General features: G+C 43.8%; 1 protein-coding gene across 1 annotated transcript in view; it reads left to right on the top strand.

Moving 5' to 3' along the window:
- The window catches only part of INPP5D (inositol polyphosphate-5-phosphatase D), a gene marked incomplete at its 5' end in the record, with an annotated part of 480,457 nt that overhangs the window by 108,849 nt on the left and 350,302 nt on the right, over positions 1-21,306 (top strand). The window contains one exon of the mRNA XM_086949164.1: positions 4,360-4,513. Within this exon, the coding sequence (XP_086805290.1) occupies positions 4,360-4,513 (154 nt within the window). The remainder of the gene's footprint in view (positions 1-4,359; positions 4,514-21,306) is intronic.

The following is a 21,306-nucleotide window of genomic DNA, read 5'->3' as shown; positions in this document are numbered from 1 at the left end:
TCCTGAGTGGATGGAATTCATCAGGCGGATGGTGTCCTCAGTGGAGATTGGGTTCCAGTCGTTAAGGGTGTTCACGGGGGGAAGATGATCAGCAAATGGTAGGGTGGGTTGGTTTCCGGGTTGGTTGTCAAAGCTGTTGTGGATGTCTGCAATCTTGTTGTGGAAAAATGAGGCTAGGGAGTCGCAGAGGGTTTGAGAGGGGGTGATGTCGTTGGAGTTGGCCGAGGGATTGGAAAATTCCTTGACGATGTTGAAAAGTTCCTTGCTGTTGTGAGCGTTGTTGTCAAGTCGATCCTTGAATGCTGTTTTCTTGGCTTTTCGGATTAGTTGGTGGTGAATGCGGGTGGCGTTTTTGAAGGCGTCCTTGGTGCTGGAAGTTGGGTCTTTTTTCCAGGCCTTTTCAAGGGAGCGGCAGAGTTTCTTGGACTTCTTGAGATCATCGTTGAACCATGAGGCCTTCTTGCTGCCAGGTTTGTTTTGACGTTTTTTCAGTGGTGCTAAGGTGTCAGCGGTGTTGGATAACCATATGGTGAGGTTGGCGGCGGCTTCGTTAGCGTTAGAAGAGAGGGCTGGGGTGTTTTGAAGGAGCGATGCGGAGATTTGGTCCGTGGTGATTTTGTTCCAGTTTCTTTGCAAGGTAGGTTGGAGGTGGATGCTGTGTTTTGGTTTGTTGTAGGTGAAGTGAACGCAGCTGTGGTCAGTCCAGAGGAGGTCTGTGGTGTGGCTGAAGGAGACATGGTTGCTGGATGTGAAGATGGGGTCGAGTGTGTGACCTGCGATGTGGGTGGGGGAAGTGACTAGTTGTTTAAGTCCGAGGTTGGCGAGGTTGTCCACGAGGATGGCGGTGTTGCGGTCGTTGATCTTTTCTAGGTGAAAGTTGAGGTCTCCCAGAAGGATGTAGTCTTTGGAGGGGAGCGCGTGTGGGGTGATGAAGTCCGTGATGTCTTCACTGAATTTTGCGCGAGGTCCTGGTGGCCTGTAAAGGAGGGTGCCTCTGAGTGTGGTTTTGGGGTCGATGTGGATCTGGAAGTGAAGGTGTTCGGAGTTGGCGAGGTTGGCGTCAGAGCTGGTTGATATGCGGATTGATTTCTTATGGACGATAGCGATTCCTCCTCCTGTGTGGCTGGTACGGTCTTTGCGAGTGATCTTATAGTCTTCAGGGATGGCAATGGTGATGTCTGGTGCGGAGGAAGCATTCATCCATGTTTCCGTGAGGAAGGCGATGTCCGGAGAAATGGTGTCTAGTAGGTTCCATAGGTCAATGGCGTGTCTGTGGACCGATCGGGTGTTGAGAAGGATGCATTGTAGGTGGTTGGGGTCGGGAATCTGTGGTGTGGTCGTAGCGGAGATGTTGTCGGTGCCGCTGAATTTGCAGGTGACGCAGGAGAAAGGTCCATGGGTTTGTCCAGGGGCGGCTTGGACGCAGTTGGGAGCGCGTCCGGGGTTAAGGGCTAGGAGGGAGGCGGCATCGTAGGTAATGCGGGGGGGCTGGGCGGCGCGAGGGGCAGGGGGTATGGCGCTGGGCGCGGTCCAGGCGCGGACGGGCGTAGACGGGCTTACCTTTGGCGCACCTTCGGCGCGGATTGGGCGCGGTCGCTGCGCGTACAAGCTGCGCGTAGGGTCAATGGTCATATATGGATGGTGGAGGGGGCGGAGCGTGGGAGGGGCGGCTGGGAGGCGTGAGCGAGGTGGAGGGAGGGCTCTGGTCAGCTAGAGGATGGCCGCAGCAACAATAACAAACAAGGAGCAATGGAGCGCTAAAGTAACAGGGACTGTCACAGTGGGAGCGGGTTCAAGCGCGGAGACGAAGCGCTATGCAAATAATGCTTCACTCTCGAGTTATGCCCAGTCACAACAATTACATGCCACAATTCAATGCACAGCGAACACAAAATATAATTACAGTAATGCTCAGCAGCTTATGTAGACAATCAACGCGCTATGTAAATAATATGGCGAAGGTGCGCGCTAGCGGCAATGCCAAGGCAGGGAAAGGCGCTATGATACCACCAGTGATGCGTGCAGGAGGGAGTGAGGTGAGCGACCACTCGCTTTGGAGGCAAGATGGTCACAGCTCTCCGTGTGGTTGAGGGCGACCTGTGACCCTCGTGGGTGGGAGGGGCGGCTGGGAGGCGTGAGCGAGGTGGAGGGAGGGCTCTGGTCAGCTAGAAGATGGCCGCAGCAACAATAACAAACAAGGAGCAATGGAGCGCTAAAGTAACAGGGACTGTCACAGTGGGAGCGGGTTCAAGCACGGAGACGAAGCGCTATGCAAATAATGCTTCACTCTCGAGTTATGCCCAGTCACAACAATTACATGCCACAATTCAATGCACAGCGAACACAAAATATAATTACAGTAATGCTCAGCAGCTTATGTAGACAATCAACGCGCTATGTAAATAATATGATAAAACACGCGTTGGCTGGACAATTTTCAGAATAAAGAAACAGGAGAATTATAACTACGCGGATTACTCTCATTTTGTTATATATTTGTATATATTTGTATACCAAATGTCTTCTGAGTTTACCGAATGCTTACTATAAGTTGTAACTAACAGGAGCATGTGCCTAGGCTTGCTATACATTTTTTAAGTTGCCTTCCCTTTCACATAATAACCATTAACACACATTTGTGAGTGAGAAAATGCTGAATACTTTTTTCTGAAACTGCTTCGCTTACAGATTCCACTTCGCAAGAACATTATCACAACAACTCCTTGAACAGCATGTGCAAGGTCTCCACACATTGTCATATTTCGCTCTATTTTTCATCCACTACTGGAAACGGCTATCTATAGACCACACCAAATGCTGGCTTTCCCCGGCCTCGCATGGATGCTTTTCGTCATAAATAAACAAGCATTTCTGGGTTTAGTTAGAGGCGAGGTCTCTACATGCTGATGCTTCAGCCCAGCAGCTTGTTGAATCTCCGCGAAGGGTTTTCAGCTTTTGACTAAGACGGGCACTTACATTCTTTCCCTCAGGTAACGGGGGTTGAATCATCCAGCACAGGGATTCTTGGCAGAAAACACACACACTCGCCTCAGACTCTCAGGTTAGGGGATGCATAGTAGGATTACACTAGATTATTATATTGTTTAAAATGCCTGCTTTCTTATATACATTGTCTTAGCACGATGGTGGAACCTTTCTTTCTTTTCACTGTCCTGATAATTCTAATAACTTTCATCTGCCTCTGTCTATTGGTTATTGCAGCACATGTACTCTATAAAAGAATCACGTTGGTTCAATAAACATTGGAAACGTCCCACTGTGTATTGCTTGTATATTTCTCTGAGAATAATAGAGAATGAGTGACTGAGCAAAAGGATTCTACATCTGTTACCACAATCCCTGGGAGATTAGGGTTGTCATGTTCAGTGGTTGCCAGAACCATTTGCTACCTGTCTATGTTTAGCAGTACTACTTTTGGTGGCACTGTGAGTGAGCTGGCCTGTAGAGCAACATATCCTGAGGCCGTGCATGGAATCTGCCTGGCACCATCCCAACGGATATGCTGTCCACAAACGTGCAGCTCCTACCATGGCGTTGAAACTACACAACAATTTTGGGTTAGATTTCTCCACAGATTCAACAGCATTGCATATCTGTTCATTAATACTCCAAGGGTAGGTTGATAATAAACCAGTGACTGCAGGATAGTAAGTTATTTTTCAGTAGCCTTTATTTTAACAGGTCTATCTTGCCTACTATTTGTGCTCATTACGGGACTGCCACATCCTTCTGATTCCAGTTAAACAACGAATGTATCCAGCCTGAGACTTACCATAGCATTTGAATAAGCGACCAAGTCTACTGTTTACGAATCTTCTCCATTCCTGGCTTCCCAAAGATGTTGGCCTTTCGTGTTTATTTATTGAGGCCTCACATTCTGAAGGCCAAATAAGATCACTGGTAAAGAACATTTGTAGGCTTAGCCAGTTCATGTACATTCAGTTATTTTTTTTAATACTCATGTTTGCATGGCTGACTAGTGGGTGATTGACTGGGCTGCCAAGAAAAGCTCTTGAGTAAAGGATATCTGCTAATGAGCTGTACAAGTTCCTTAGGCATAAAACATAGATCCATATATACATAGATGCATTTCATGAACAACTTCAGTGATGCATTGAAAGGAGGTGAGGAATTCCAGTGGACAAAGAATCGAACCTGAGAATGTAACAGCAATGAAATGACATGTTTATTTAGATATTTCCTTTGGAAAGAGGGGAAAATAGAACCCAGTAAACGAAGGTTTTGCTACTTCTGTAACTAGTCCTTATCCAGTGAAAACAGTATGGTGAGCAGGTCAGCCAGTATGATTCTTATCAGGTTCTCTCTTCTTTTCCACAGAGTCTATAAAGTCTCCTCCTCTTCTGCCCCCACGTAATTTTGTCCCTAATGAGATAAAGGAGACTATTCAGGAAAGCAGGACCATGCCTGACTACAGTATCAAGTCCTTCACAGATACACTTCACCAGAGACTGCAAAACATGGACACTAGCAGGTAAGCACTCACTTAACTTCCTTTTGGCTTAAGTTGATTTATAATGTATAACTCTCCCTTCTCTCTCCAAATGCAAATGTTTTGTTCTTGGACTTGGAACCCACCAGGACATGGAACATGCTCAGAGTGGTGTCTGCCATAAATAGAAAGGGGTTTCCAGTGCATAAAAGGTGGTGACCCTGTGCTAGATGGCCGCCAGTCAACCAGAAACCTGAAAAAGTAGTTGCGGAAAAACAGCCTCTATCACCCTACAGAGGCCCACCATCTTCAACACTGTGGTTGTCCCTGTTTGATCTTTAGCTCGTAACGCCCTCAATCCTAGTGTGCGTGTATCGAACAGCAACTTTACCCTGGAGGACGATTTCTGGATTGTTCAGGTTTTTAAATAGAGACCAAGGAAGCCATCAAATGCCGTAGGACTAAAATAACCCTGGCATACCCCTCTATTTCTCTTTGCATCTGTTACCATCCTTAGATAGAAAGTGCAGTGAGGGAAAAGTCAAGGGCATGGTTCAGAGCAGCAGTTGAAGATCATAGCTGGCTAGAATACTGGCCACAGGCAGGGAATATCAGAACAGAGTTCTTTCAGAGGGTGAGTATAAAGGCCTATCCATCCTAAAATAGGATCTATATCAAGGTTAGCCATGGGTACCCTTGCAGGCATGGTTGTTTCATAGAGATCATATTGAGATTAAAGAGAGTCAAGCAGATGGGTCTTGGTGGGCTGGAATGTATTATTTCATACATACAATGTGTTGAAGTAAGAGACAAAAGATCTTTGGGAAAGATTAAACACAGGCATCCTTCTGGCGAGGCTTAGCACACAGATATGTTTAGGAAACAAGATGGCAAGACATCAGACTTTTCTGTATGGCCCTCTTTTATTGCCTTCTAGATCTAGGTGTATCAGGGTTGATTGTGATGCCAGTTGAACCGGCTTCCGCAGCCCTGTCGGAGGCAGTTGGACCATCAAAGGTCTCTCCAGAAGCGGTCGGTCCGACCGCCGGATTACGATGCATGTATAGTGTACTCCGACTGACCACAGAAAGACTGCCAACTCTGACAGCTTCTCTCCAATCACCGAGATCAGAGACAAATTGCATCCACAGAGCTGTACAGGGATTTTTGACCGCCATACGGGTTACGATGTGGGTTTCTGATGACCCGACCGTCGCTGTCTGACTGTCTGCTTCAAGTCGTCAGAAATGAAGGATTTGGGGTGCATATTCACCCCAATCCGCTTCTCTCCAGAAGTCTCAACCGTGGATACTCTCCTCCAGGGCCACCCTTTACCTCGGAAGCTGATCCCTGATGACAACGATACTGTGGGCACCAGAATCCAGATAAGTCCTTCTGCAGTATGTATTGACTGGATTGACCCCATTGACTGGACTGTGCACATACTGCCACACTCCAGCAATGGGGTACGGGGCGCACAAGGCATATCCCCGCATACCTTATGCATGTGTGTACATATCACATGTTTTATTTGAGTTTTGTAGACATTTGCAGTGACATAATCAGGGATATATCCTCTGCTCTAGCTGCGAAAGCTGCTGCAGCAGCAGTTGCATCGTAATACAGCGGGGGAGGCTCCTCAACGGCTCGTGAAGAGGGCGGTCGGGCGGTGGGTCCGACCAGCATCGTAATGAGGCCCATTGTCACAGAGAAAGTATTAATCCATATTGGATAGGTCTACCATGCAATCAGAATGGAAAATGCCACCCCTTGTCCCACTAAAAATTGCAGCAGTGGTCCAGGATAGCACATGTAGCAGAGCTCATCAAGAAAAATATTGACTCAGTCTCCCATGGGTGGATTGTACCAACTACTACAACCTCCTTTGATATAAATGGACTGAGTGTGGAATAAGGGGAACAATAGACAGATAAGTTGTTCATTCAGTAACATGACCTGGCTCACGTAAGTGGTTCAGAGTGAGGATGGCAAGATTTTATGGGAGGCTTAGTTGTGTGCTTTAACAGAAAATATGGATCACGGCTGAGGTTTCAAATGACAGGTCTTTATTCTTTCACATGCTGAAAATTGTGAATGAAAGTGTTAGACTATGGGAGTGAAATGTTATTGTTTTGACGATTGACAAGATTGACAGGCAACCTAAGTTTCTCAATTACTTTTGGATTTCTTGAACTGGGTTGGTATTGTCTGGGTAGGAGCCATTGGCTTTTGGTGATCATTTTTTTAATTAATCGAATTGTTAGAGGGTCATTTCGACTATAGCCTCCCATAGATTAGTTTATCTAGCATAACAGTTGAGCATTTCTGATGAAACTGCTTCCGCCACAGTAGACTGTCATTTGTTGGCCGCTTCATTGGCATTATTTTTGTTTCTCAGTAACAAAACACCCAAAGTGGGGGTATCTTTTTGAGAAACCAAAAAGTAATTGACCCTCACTCCAAGGCTCTACCAGCAGTCAATCAATAAGTGTTCCACTTCTAAATGAGCCAGAGAAACCATGGGTTTGGTAGGGGAATTATTTATTTCATTTTGCTCGGAGATTAAGCTTTAGATCCTCAGGGGAGCATCTTGAGTGTGAGGACCCCCACCACCATTAGCCTGTAGGCAATCAGGTTCACCACAAATGAGGGACACTTCCTTAGATTAAGGTTTCTCGAGGGATTCCCGTTCAGGATAGTTACGTGTCTCAAGACATATTGCCATTGTTATCTGGGACGATAATGTCTTAACACCTTCTTCTTGGCTCTCTTCATGGGGGTCATCTACCTACAAACTCTTCATGAGGGCTGTCCTAGTGTTTAGTGTTTGTTATGTGAGGAACCCCTTTACTTCCTTGCGGAAGCAGCTGGGATTGATTGAAGGGCTGGTCACTTGAAAAAGAAGATGGAGCAGATCCCAGTTCCTTTGGGAGATTTTACTTTTATCTTTCAGTCACTTTCTCATAATCATGTTTTTGACAGACTGGTTCTGGTTAGGCTGATGTAGGTGAAAACCATAATGGAGATTGGGGTTGTTGTGAACAATCCTGCTATAAGAGGTCTCTGTGGTATAATAACTTGCTCTTTTGATAACTTATTCTCTTGAAGATTTCTTCTGGTTTGCAAAACTGTGTACAAGAATGGAGGGTTGGGTAAATATGAATAAGTAAAATGTGATGCAGGAACATGTTGGAAAAAGGCACATCAAAGCCATAATGTTTCCAGCTAGCTGCACCAAGCCTCTCTGTTACACCTCCCTTAGTCCTAGTCCTACTATGACCTATAAGTAGTGTTGCACCGTGTTTACATTTGTTTTATTTTGCTATAGGGATTTAGGATTAGGTTTATGTTTAACTTGCAAATGGTTTCCACGGCTCTCTTTGTGGAATGTGGGACACTGTTGAAACAGTTTTCTCTACAGGCTTCGCCATGTCTGGATGAAGTATGCTGCGCTACAATAAACAAGGACTTTTCTCATCAAATAATGGTTTATTTGTACTTTAACGTTTTCGATGAGGTTTGGAGGTGTACCTGCCATTTCAAGCAGCACAGGAGCTGTACTTTGTTGTGTGGATTTTATTTAGCCTAAATCTGACCTTTCTGTGTCACACGACCAGTGTAGTATTCTTTAATATATATTGGTGTGGTGTATATTGGGAAGAGTATTGGATACTGGGACATTTCTAATAACTTTAACAGGCCACTTTCCGCCCTCAGGATTTTGGCGTCCTGATAATGTTCTTTCCACCACAAGCTCATGCGCACCATGGATTTCTGTGTACTGAGTTTATGCTATGTCAGAATTTACTTGGGGCGGTTTGCACAGTGCTGTTGCACACCAGGACGTTATCCAAAACATTGAGGCTCATTGAAAACAACACACTTGAGGCATTTATAAGGCCCTCTCATTGGTTGTTGCATAGTACGCTCTTATTGGTTAATATATTTGATTTGGATTGGTCAATGCATGTATTTGCGAGCCGTGCCTTCAGAGTTGGGAAGTTTGTTAAGACCCTATGCTTTACAGATTCCAGCAGGGTATGTTTTGAGCAATACATTTTATTGTAAATTTGTTTTGAAACTTCGAGTCACTATGCAGTGTGATCTCCTGGCAAATTGTCATTAAAAAAAAGGAGAAACTCCTATTTCTTGGACAAGATGGAAGGAGGAATTCATTACTTATATGAGACCCAACAACTGGGAGAAAATGGGAGGAGAGAGAAAAAAATGGCATACCATTACATTGTTTTGGTTCTGAGGGTCAAGCGGTGTTAAAAATATTGCCACAAGTTTTACCATTGGAGGGTCAAGATGATTTTTAGGCTCATGAGGAGGCATTGCTGAGGATAGAGTATTGATTTAAACCTACTATAAGAATTGCGCAGAACAGATTCAAGTTTTATACCAGAGCACAGAAGGAAGGAGAATCATTTGCCAAGCTTCTAACTCCACCATGGGTCTCTCAATGACATGTTATTTTGGCACAATGACGGATGAAATGATTACGAACCAAATAATTGTTCACATGAAGAGTACAAATATTCAGGAACAGTTGTTAGTCATGGATGATCCTAAGCTGCATGATGCTACTATCAGAAAAAAAGGATGTCAATAGTCAACAGTGTGAATTTAAATAAGGTAGATGAAGAATGTAGTGTGAGCAACTCATATGTGTTTAGCGAGAGTAATTTTCATCCTAGCATTCTACATTTAATAAGGAAAGTGAGAAGACAGGTGTGTGTTACAGGTGTGGAAGTAAAACCCATGTTGCTTCATTTGCATGCTGCCCTACAGGGAGCAAGGACGGTAAGAAATGTGGCGATTTGGGTCATTTTGCCCACATGTGTAAGGATGTTAAAAATATATATATATATGTCCCAGAGAAGAAAATTTGTGTGCTATTGAGAATAAGGAATCTAAATATGGATGTGAGTGTGGGGAAAAGGTTGAAGGAAATAAAGGTATTGTTTTGTCTATTAAAGATGTGGATATTTTGTTGAGGAGACCAAATAACCAAAAGACAACCTAAATGTACAGACAATATTTTGGGTATTGAATTAGAACTTATGGCAAACTCCGGTTCACCTTGGACCATTGTCACTGCGGAGTATTTTGTGGAGATATTTCAGAATATTCAAGATTTTGGGAAATTACAACCTTTTGATATAGTCTCTGAAAGTTTTGACCTCCCACCTATTGATATTATTCGTCATGAGTATGTTGTGATTGTATTGAAAGGAACGAGTTACCAAGTCATGTTATATGTTACTAAGAAAGAAGTAAATGTCTTATGATGGAGGAGTCAGTGGAAGTTAGGAATAATTTTGAAACCCAGGAGTAAGGAACCTGTTTTGCTTTCATCTGATTGTGGCAAGGAGGATGCTGTGTTTGAGCAATTTCCCAATGTGTTTAATGATAAGTAGGTTAAATTGACTAATTGTCCTCATAAGATCAAGCTCAAGGAAGGGGCCATGTCAGTGAAGCAGAAATTAAGAGGGGTACCTATTAATGTCAGACAAAAATTGAAGAACATGATTAGTGAGTTGGTGAAGGATAACATAATAGAAGAGATTGAATCTTCTGAATAGGTTTCACTCATAGTTTTAGCATGTAAGGCTGACCAAATATTGAGATTTTATGTGGATTTGAGGGTGTTGAATACCAATATGATTGTTGATTGCCACCCTTTGCCCAACATCAACAAGTGTGTGTGTATGTTAGACGACGCAAAATGTTTTCCACATTGGATCTGAGGTTGGCAGACCATCAAGTTCAGCTGACGGATGAATCTAGACATCTAAGTGCTTTTCTCATGCTGCAGGGACTACATCAGTTTAAGGGAATGCCTTTTGGTCTGGCCACAGTGGCTTCCGTTTTTCACAGGGCAATGTTTCATAAATTTAAGGATCTGGAGAATTTTGTAACATGTTTTCTTGATGACGTTCTAATTTTTCTAAAAATGTAAGTGAACATGCTGAACACATACATAAATGCTGTAAAGGACCGGAAAAGCAGGGCTTAATGCTAACAGGATCTAAATGCAAATGATTTTGAGATTCTGTTGATTATTTAGGATACTCATGCTAGAGTTATGCTCATTGAAGATTTGAACTATTGGTTCAATGATGAAGAGGGGGGGGGGGGGGCCAGTCGGCAGAACTTACCGAATTGCTTTCTAATATTAACCTGGTCCAACATATTTCGGCTCCCACGCATATCAAGGGTCACACACTGGACCAAATCTGGTCGCATAATATCGAACTGGCGCCACCTCTCATTTGCCCATGTATTTGGTCGGACCATCATTTAATTGATTCCTCAGCCACTTTCAAGGGAAGGGTCAAGTCCCCGAAGGTAGCTGGAGGCATGATCAGAAAATGGACAACACTTCCCCCCGCCAATGCTAATGCTAACGTCGACTTATTAGAAAAAGACATTTCTAATTGGTTATTGGCGGCCAGTGATATCCATGCCCCGCTCACTAAATTCTCACGGGCTAGACATGCTGAAGCTCATAAATGGTTCACCACTGATCTTAAATCACAAAAATTATTGCTGCGTCAGTCTGAAAGGAAATGGAGGCATAGCTATGCCAGCGAAGAAAGTCTTATCTGTCACCTCGCAGGGTCTATAAGAAAACCTTATTGGCCGCCAAGACCTTGTACTTTTCTACAAAGGTACTTGCTGCCCCTAACAAACCTAGAGAAATCTTTAGGATTGTAAACGACCTTAGTAGCAATTACAAAATTTTACCTTGCTTGACCCCTACCCAAGAGCGGTGTAATGCATTGAACAGTTTCTTTGTGGACAAGATCGAAATGATCAGGGTGAGTATCCCCTCTGCAGTGCATGGGGAGCCTTTAGAGGTCAATCCTTATAATTCATTTATAATGGATCAATTTCTGAAAATAGGCCCTGATACTTTATTAGAACTTATGTCTCGTGTCAAGTCGGGCTCCCCCAATGATTGCTGTCCTCCCTCTATTCTGAGGGAAGTATTCTCATCCTTACCGCACAGCCTCCTTCCCCTTCTTAATGAATCTCTTAGCAAAGGGGAAGTACCTATTGCGCTTAAAATGGCAGTCTTAGTTCCTCTGCTCAAGAAGCCAGGAGCGGATCCATCTGTTTCTTCGAACTACCCCCCGATTTCTCTTCTCCCCTTTTTTTCAAAAATACTTGAGGCCCATGTGGCCAGGTACCTTTCTAAATTTATTGAAAATTCCGATTATCTGGAACCTAATCAAGCCGGTTTTCGGCCGGCCCATTCCACAGAGTCAGTGATCCTGTCGGTGATGGATACCTTGAGAGCTAACGCTGATAAGGGGATCCCGCAGGCACTTGTGCTCCTGGATCTGTCGGCTGCCTTCGACACAGTCAACCATAATATCTTATTGTACTGTGTCAAACAAGCGGGATACGGGGAACAGCCTACGGGTGGATAAAATCTTTTTTAACAGGCAGAACCCAGGCAGTGCGGCTTGGGAGCCATACGCCCCCTAACCTGACTACCTCATGTGGAGTTCCACAGGGTTCATCCCTGTCTCCACTATTGTTTAATTTGTATATCCACCCCTTGATTCACTCACTTAATATCAGGAAAACAATAGTTTTTAACTATGCTGACGACCTCCAGCTAGTTTTTAAGTTGGACTCCCAAAATGCAGCCGCTGAATTTCAAGCTACAATGTTGCATATCCAACGTTGGATGGCCCAAAACCAATTGAAGCTCAATCCAGGCAAAACAGAACTGGTGTTGCCTGGGAAGAGCTCCACTTGCTGGGGACTTCATTTCTGGCCGGGCGAATTAGGCCCTCCACCTCTCCCGTCTTCATCAGTGAAGAGTCTCGGGGTGACCATAGATGCTGATCTCTCTCTGAAGGGACATGGGTGTATCGTGGTCTCCTTCTCTCTTTTCCAATTACGCAAAATAAGGAAGATCGCGTACCTGTTGTCTCATCAAGCTTTGATTCAGGTGGTGATAGCACTGGTGCTTTCTCGTCTTGATTTTTCCAACTCTCTTTACACTGGCCTCCCTTTGGGCCTGCTTAATTGCCTTCAAATAATTCAAAATCAGGCGGCCAGACTGATCTATAGACAGCCGAGATGGCAGTCAGCCAGGATATTACTGCGTAACCTACATTGGTTACCTATAGCGCAACGCACCGCTTTCAAGTCTGGATGTATAATCTTTAAGGCACTGCGCTGCACGAGCCCTAAGTTTCTCAATAGCCTAATTACTAGACATGTCCCTACACGCAATCTTCGTTCCGCCCATCTTCATGATCTGTCTATCCCACTAATTAAATTGAAACAACAAGGCGGGCGTAGGTTTTCCTATTTGGCTCCTAGGCTCTGGAATTCACTTCCACTCTCAGTCAGGAACTGTGATAGTCTTCTGGGCTTCAGAAAGACCTTGAAAACCTGGCTCTTTGTGCAATCCTGCTAAATTGGTTCTCTGCAGCTGCTAGTGTATGAATAGCGCCATGAAGCCTATGGTGTAAGTGCGCTTGATAATTTTATTTTAACATAACATAACATAACTCATTGTCGGGTGATGGAGTAGTACCTGAACAATCCATAGTAGATGCCATAGTTAAAGCTCCAGCATCAGCAGCTAATAAGCCCCAACTTCTTTCTTTCACTGGATTGTGTGAATATTATAGTAAGTTCATCAAGGATTTTGCAACTAAAATGGAACCTTTAAGAGAACTAACAAGAAAAAAATGCTGAATTTGTATGGTGAACCAGACAAGAATAAGCTTTTCATAGCATCAAGAATTATATTGTGGAGACACCTACATTGAAATCTTTCTGTATCAATAATGAATGTATTATGACGGTGGATGCTAGTTTGTATTGCATTGGTGGGGTTTTGTCACAAAAGTTATGTTATGTTATGTTATTTATTTGTTAAAGCGCAAACAGCTGCCCCAGCAACGGAGCGTCCCGGCGCTAACCTAACCAGTACCTGAGGGGAGGGGGGAACCAACAAAGGAATTAGATGACAGAGAAGAGATGGGTTTTGAGTTGTTTTCGGAAAGCGATCAGATTGGTTTGGGTACGGATGTGTGGAGGAAGGGAGTTCCACAGCTTAGCCCCTAGGACTTTGAAGGAACGTCCACCCTTTCTACAGAGCTTAGTTCGGGGGACCATCACGAGGTGTTGTCCCAGTGAGCGCAAATTGCGCTGGGGAGTGTATGGTACCAAAAGCGGGCGCAGGAGTTCAGGACAATCAGCGTTGAGAATTTTAAATGCCATGGTCAGGGTTTTAAAATGGATCCGAGATTCAATTGGCAGCCAGTGCAAATTGCGGATGGTGGCTCTGGCAGAGCACCTACGTGGGAGACCAACCACTGCTCTGGCGGCCGAGTTCTGGATACGCTGCAGTCTTGCAAGTTCAGCTTTGTTAGCCCCCAAGAGTAAGACATTGGCATAGTCCAGCCGGGCAAGAATCATAGATTGTATAATGAGTTGGCGGGTTTTGGAGTCAAAGAATCCAAGTATGGGGTTGAGGCTCCTCATGAGACCCACACATGTGGCTGCCACTTTTTTCGTGTGGGACTGAAAGTTAAGTGAGGGGTCGAGCCAGACACCTAGGTTTTTGACGACATCTTTTGGTAAGGAGTAATGGAATAGGGCTTTTGGTAAGGAGTAATGGAATAGGGCTTTTGCATCAAGAACTCCTAACTAAACTGAAAGAAGATATGCTGTTATTGAGATGGCATGTTATTGATGTCGGCATGTGTTTGAGCTCTAGAATATTTCAGGAACTATGTATGGGGTAGTTAATTTATTCTAAGAATAGATCACAAGCTCCTTATAAATGTTCTGTCACTGGAAGGTGGGTTAAATACCACCACACATATTGCAAGGTTGGTCTCAATATTGCAAGAGTACTGTTTCAAGGCTGAATTTGTGTCAAGTAACTTCAATGTGGTGGGGGATTTTGTATTGAAGTTACCATGACAGTTGAATGTTAACGATAAAGAAGTGAAAGAGTTGGACATGATTGCTACTAATAAAGATGTTGTTTCTGGGACTTTTAAAGAGATCACAGAGGAAAAGTGGATGGAGAGATGTACTAAGGATGTTTTGTGGCAAGCAGTAAAAAGATGTTTGATAGGTGGTTGGCCTAAGAAGGGGAGATTACCTCAGAGATATTGTAATTTTGGAAGGTGTCTGCTGAATTGGAAGTAGAGAGATCTACTGTTCAAAGAGGTTACGTCTGTTCCTCTGTGTGGTGTGCAAAAAGTGATTTTGAGTCTGGCTCATAAAGAACATCCTGGAATGTCCTCAATGAAAAGACTCATTAGAGAATATTTTTGGTGGCCAGGGATGATTAGCACAGTATCTTTTGGTATCGTCGCAGGTGGCTAGAGGTGGCATTTGTTGCACAGAGTATTACTCATACGATCATTTAAATTTTCAAGGACAGTTTTGTCAGAGAAGGGTGTCCTTGAGTATTGGTCACCAATAATGGGGTTAAACTTATGTCATGAGAGGTGGATGGTTTTCTAAAACAATTTAGTATACATCAAGTTATTACTGTTTTGTATGAACCACATGGGAATGGTTTGGTTGAGAGATTCAATCATGCTCGGAATGATCATGTTTTGGAAGCACGTAAGTTTGGATGTAAATGGGAAAATGTGTTGAGTGAGAAGCTGTGAATGTTATCATATTACTCCCCATACTGTTACAGTCTATTTAAACTGTTAAAGGGCAGGGACCCAGTTTCTAAATTGTGTCCATTGTGGTGTGAAAAGAAACATGGAAGGTGTCTCAAGAACTGTGATTTAGATTAAGTAAGCAGAAGAAGAAAGGAGAAACAGAGAAAGGTTAAGGAATGGAAAAATCCTATGTTTTCTTTAGGCAATTGGGTGAGGGTTCACAACCCTGCGGTAATTGCTAAGGGTGCCCCAAAATATGGTAGGGCAATCAAAATCATCATAGCGTTCACTAACAGTATCATTACACAAGGTGTTAAATTGTGAAATGTTACGAGAGTTGCTAAGGGCAGAGGTTTGGGGCAGTGTGAGGTGGGAGAGCGGTATGGTGTGGAACAAGAAGATGAAGTAAGTAAAGATTTCTTGGGTAAAATTGACAGGACTAGACAGTGTTCCTTTGATGGTATGAATGTACCTGACATTGGTGTTAATCATGAGGATAATGATGGTGGAGCAAGACAGCTTGGTAGCTTGGAAAGTGTCAACGATGCTGAGTCGGTTGCTGCCAGGGGAAGCACATGGGCAGGGAAAGACAGCATCTCAATAAATATGAAGACTTTGCTTAGAGCTCTTTAATTCACTTTCTTATTTGTTGCCTGACTCATAGTGTTTCCTTTGTTTCAAAGGGAGGGAATGTGCTGTACAGTGTTTCCATTTGTTTTCTTTTGCTATAGCGATAGAGGTTATGTTTATGTTTAAATTACAAATAGTTTCCATGGCTCTGTTTGTGGAACACAGAACACAATTGAAGCAGTTTTCTTTGCAGGCTTTTCGGCGTGTGGACAAAGTATGCTGTGCTGCAATAAACAAGAACTTTAACAAATGCTTTTGCACTTTGGCCCATAAATTACAACTACTGGAATTCCGGGACAGACTGTCCGCAGCAGGCATCAGGTGTTTTCCAGGGAGGCTGTAAGGCTGGGGGCTGGTTTTGCCACAGTAGGGGTGGTGCTGCAATATTGGCCCCCAGTAACAAAAGCAGCAGTGCTTCACACTTGCACAGGGCTGGTAGGACAAAATTTCCAGGGCTACTTTGGGTTCCCAGTCTGACCCTGGTTTAGATGATTTGTAAATGCCACAGCAGAAACAGACCTCTGCTTGGACCTGGATAACCTGAACAGGAGAAGGAACATGATCAGTCCATTTCCCACTGGACACCGGGACTGTAATATGGTGCATTCAGCTCCCAGCGTGAAGCGTGCAGAAGGTGTTCTAATAAAAAGGCAGAAAGATATCACAAAGGGTGCTAGGCAACAGCAGATCACAAATTACAGGCACCATCAGTGTCAAGGTGAGTAAAGACTAACACTTCAACTGATCCGAATACCAGGAAGGAGCAGTATTAACTCTTTTTACCTAGAAAGGAGAAGGGTGATCTAAGGTCCAGTTCAGAAGCAAATGTGCCATTACCCCTTCCACTAAAAACTCCTTCTTCCTAGCCTGAGCTTTTGTGAAAGCATTATGAAGTGGCTGCTAGAGTAGAGGGTAATTATCAAGTATGATGTTAGAGTTACTCCAGCTAGAAATGTGCCTGTCATTAGATTATACTGTACATTAATATACATAGAATATAGAGCATATCTCATGTTGTTTCTATCAGTGTACACGGTAACAGGAATCTATCTTCACCAATGGTCTAGACAGACAAGATTACCTTCAAAAGGCAAAATTGTTTCTCATCTTATTATTCAATAAAAATCACAAATTAAATTTGATGTTTCAATTTACATAGAATAAGGTACCTACCTGTTGGATGCTAAGAAAATATTGCAGATTAAACTAAAAATTATAGTTTTTGATGCAGTCAACCTCTCTTTTACTACTGCTGTTTCCCTCTATCTGTTTTCTTGGCAGCTATAAAGGTAAGCAGCGCAGACACAACTCATTTACAAAAAGTGGCAGTTATCTCAATTTAAAGGATACAAAATACACCTGTAAGCACAGCACATGTGGATGTCTCTAATTTGCAGGGTCAGCCACAGCACAGGTCAATACAAGAAGAGTGTGCACACTAAAAGTCGATTTCTCCCAAGATTATTCAAAGGGGGTGGGAAAAGTCAATTATTTAGGTGCATTTTTCAATACTTAACAGCTATGTGTGCAATGATTAAGGTGCAATATAAAGAGAATATTACGCTCAATTTAAACGTGCAAGCGGAAATAGGCAGCCATGGGTATTAGTAGAGGCCTCAAAAATGCTTAAATATCAGTTTTCTTTTAGCTAGAAGTGAGCTCGATATTGCTGAAATATTCACAATACAATTTAAAAGCTTGACCTTCATGTGACATGCTTAGAAATGTTCATCATAACTGCAGAATGTTCGGATTTTAATTAATGTATTATTTCACTAAGCAACATATTATTTGTAATGAACAAACTTCCTTTTCTCACCATATTTCACATAATGCTTGAACAGAATAGTAGCACATTTTAAAACAGCATTTCTTGTTCACATTATTGAAATACATTACTAAACTGTATTTTTAAAGCTGATGTTTCTCATCTTCAGCAAAGTTCATATGTAGGCGATGAAACATTAACAATAGATGGTCAAACTGTGTTTGATGCCAATGGGAATGGAGGTCTATGGATCAAAAGCTGCACATGTAAGATGTCTGTAACAAACTTTGTGATAAAACTTCGCAAGCTGCATGTTATTTCATGGAAAGGAACTGCTGAACTCTCTCAGACAAGTGTTGCCACTGGAATGAATTCGAGGAAGAGAGACCTGCTACAAATTTTTCAACTTTATTTTTGCTATTTATATTAGTGCCTGTTTCTAGTGAGATGCAATGCCATTATTTTGTGGACTTCATTCTGCTCGCTTTTTCCTGATCATTTCTCCCAGAGACTCATTCTTTGTCCCTTGACGACATCTGTGGCTACAGCTACTTCTTTTCATCCCTTACTTTACTTTGAGGCTTGACTTTTGACTGAGGCTACTGCAGCTGTATGATTGCGCGTATTTTTGAGACTCGGATGAGTTTCATGAACCACTCTTCATGGGAAGTTCTGCTGCTTTAATTTGATTTTTGAGCTTTATGCTCTCTTTATCTCACTTTTTTCCTTGAACTTAAATCGTTCATGAGTTCTACTAACTTCAAATTTTGATCCTGTTCATTAGAATAAGGAATTTGGGGGCGCAGGCATCAAGGTATTTTGCGATCGCAAACAGTGCGATTCGCAATAATTTGCTGTTTGCGATTGCAAAATGGCCTTTTGAAATGCATGAAAGTATTTGTGATTGGCAATTTAGGTAATCGCAATTTCATGTGATTACCTAAATTGCAAATGCAAATAGGGAATCGAAATTTGTGATTCCCTAATGCATATGTAAGAATCCTTCCTAAATGCGAACTATGCATTTAGGAAACGCTAATTAGCATCAACTTCAAGTTGATGGTAATATGTGCATACTTTGAAAAATGCACAGAACTTCATTTTGCAAAGGGCCATTTGGTGCACACATGCCCCTAGGGCATGCCTGTGCCTTACATGTGTACCTTTTTTTGTTAGGGGTGCCTCAGGGGGGGCCTAAGGCCTCTGGGCACTTTGCATTACCTTATTTACAATTACCAATTAGGTAATCACAATTTAGGCAATACAAGACCATTCCCACCTATGGGTCTTGAGGCCCATAGGAAAGAACGGAGTTGCAATAGAAAATGGCGTTTCCCTAATTGGGTTTGCGGTTCATAAGGAATTGCAATTAGAGAATAGCTAATTGCTGCCTGTTTTGTTTCTTACCAAATAGCGATTTCTTGAAAATAGCTATTTGGTAATCGCAAAATGCTACTTTGATTTATACAGATAACTCGATATATTGACTAATTTGAATAAAAAGAATAAAATATGCTTACTAATCACTTAATGAGAAATTTAACTTTAAAAACTATTTCAAGCTCTCATTATTGACTGAACATTAGAACTGGTATTGTGATTTCGTTTATGATGATAAAATAGCTCCTGGTTCAAAACACGGTGGCAAAGATCTATCACCTGAATCGAGCAGTACTTTGATGCCAGCGCGGTTATGGGGCTTAACTCTGAAACGGATCGTAAGAAATGGTTGAACTATATTACTTACATTTTGCCCCATCTCTGCACCATCAGGGGTTTCTGTATATCTGAATATATGATTGTGAATTTAGGGCAAAGGGTACAGAATTATAAGAAATAACAAAAGACCTAGGGCTATGGGACCACTACAAAATTCAATAGCAACCATTTCATTATAAGTATCTTAGAGCCTAAAGTAAATGCTTGTGGAGTGGGAACTCCATTGCAAGACTGATGCAGTTCCCTCTCAGTGAACACTATGGTCCAACGGTCATAGGTTTGATGATGGTGGAGACCTATTTGCAGGACCGGACTGGGATCCAAAACCGGCCCTGGCAAAGTTAGCAAACCATGAACAAACTCTGAGATATCTTCAGTTAAGGTATGTGCAAAAGACACCAAAAAGAAATGCACAGAACACTTGTGCGCTGCAGATACCCAGAAAACAGCATCATGATATGCCCCCTAGTCAGTTTGTAATTTAGTAACCACTCAGAACAATCATTGGCAAGGTTTAGCAACAACATAGTACTGGAAGAGTGAGGAATGCACTTTGCAGGCTTTATGTCTTGTTGTAGGGTGGTAGACAATGTGCTTACATGAAAGTAAACTTGAAGGACAGGGCAATTGGAGAAACTGCAGTTGGCAAGAGGGGGAATCTCGGGGCACAGCTGATGGTAGCCCACTGTCCATGGGCTGGATGAACAGTTGAATGGAAGGTGGGACGGAAGGTGAGGTAAGCTGGCACCCGTGACTACTTCCTAAGAGAGCGCTTGGGGCGTCTCGCGTTCACTTAAAGGTGCACACACTCTGGCAAAAGAGTGAGTCTGCTGACCCTGGTCACTGGCACACTCTTACCCCACTGCTCCGCACCATCATCACTGTGTTTCAGCCTCTGGCTCCTCCATCGAGGAGTTCGAGGCTGCAGCGGCTTAACTCCTCCCCACGAACATGATGGTGCCTCTGTGCCACTGGTAATTCTTCTCCCACTGTAAATTCCTTGTTTTTATTGGTGTAATTCTTTGTTATATTGTGTTGTGGCTCCGTTTTTCACGGCTGCTGCTTACCTCTTTACTGCTGCCCTCCATCTTGTGTTGTACCCCAGGCTACCCTTGTGCCCTCAGTAGTCTCCCTCACCCGCCGATGCTGCCCCTGCGGCCCCCTCCACCTGCACACACTCCTTCCCACCTCCCAGCTTCGTCCCTCCACATCCCCGATTATATGGCGGTCGTGCAGTGGGCGCGCCTAAGGCAAGCCCGTCTGCGACCCGACCGCGGCCAGCGCCAGGAACCTTGGATCTCCAGGACCCCACCGATACAACTCCGCCACCCTCCACGCACTCAACCCCGAAAGACTCACCAATTGCCAAGGATACTCACGAACACCACCCACGGACAGTTCTGCAGAAACTGCCGAAGATCCTTCACCATCGACAACACCCCCTCGACTGCTGAAGACCCACTGATGCACGCACCACCAAAGCCCTGACATGCATCCTCCTCAACGTACGATCCCTACACAGACAAGCCGTAGAGATCTGGGACCTGATCGACACCCTCTCGCCTGACGTAGCCTTCTTCACGGAAACCTGAACCAACGCCGCCTCCTGCCCCGACATCCCCAACGGCTACAAGATCCAGAGAAAGGACCACCACCACCGCCCTGGAGAAGGACTCGCCATCGCACACAAGGCCCTCCTCCGACACTCCACCTCCAGCACGAGCGACCCCCACTCCAACACAGAACACCTCCACTTTCAGACCAGCTCCAGGACCATGCTACGCGGCACCCTTGCCTAGAGACCCCCGGGACCTTGCACTCAGTCCGAACCTACCATCGCCTAGCTCGTCACACCCCTTATCATCGCCTCCATCCTACTCGGGGACCTGAACTTCCACTTCGACAACCGCAACGACCCGGATACCACCACCCTCCTCGAAAACTTCACCAACCTCGGACTGAAGCAGTTTGTCAACACTCCCACCCACAGAGCAGGACACACCCTCGACGGGGAACATCCTTTACGACGCAACTTTTACCACGCAGTG

Source organism: Lissotriton vulgaris, unplaced genomic scaffold (genome assembly GCF_964263255.1).
Source record: "Lissotriton vulgaris unplaced genomic scaffold, aLisVul1.2 SCAFFOLD_1234, whole genome shotgun sequence".
In the NCBI taxonomy this organism is placed as follows: Eukaryota; Metazoa; Chordata; class Amphibia; order Caudata; family Salamandridae; genus Lissotriton; species Lissotriton vulgaris.
The sequence above is the reverse complement of the archived record's forward strand: the minus strand, read 5'-3'. Positions and strand labels throughout refer to the sequence as shown.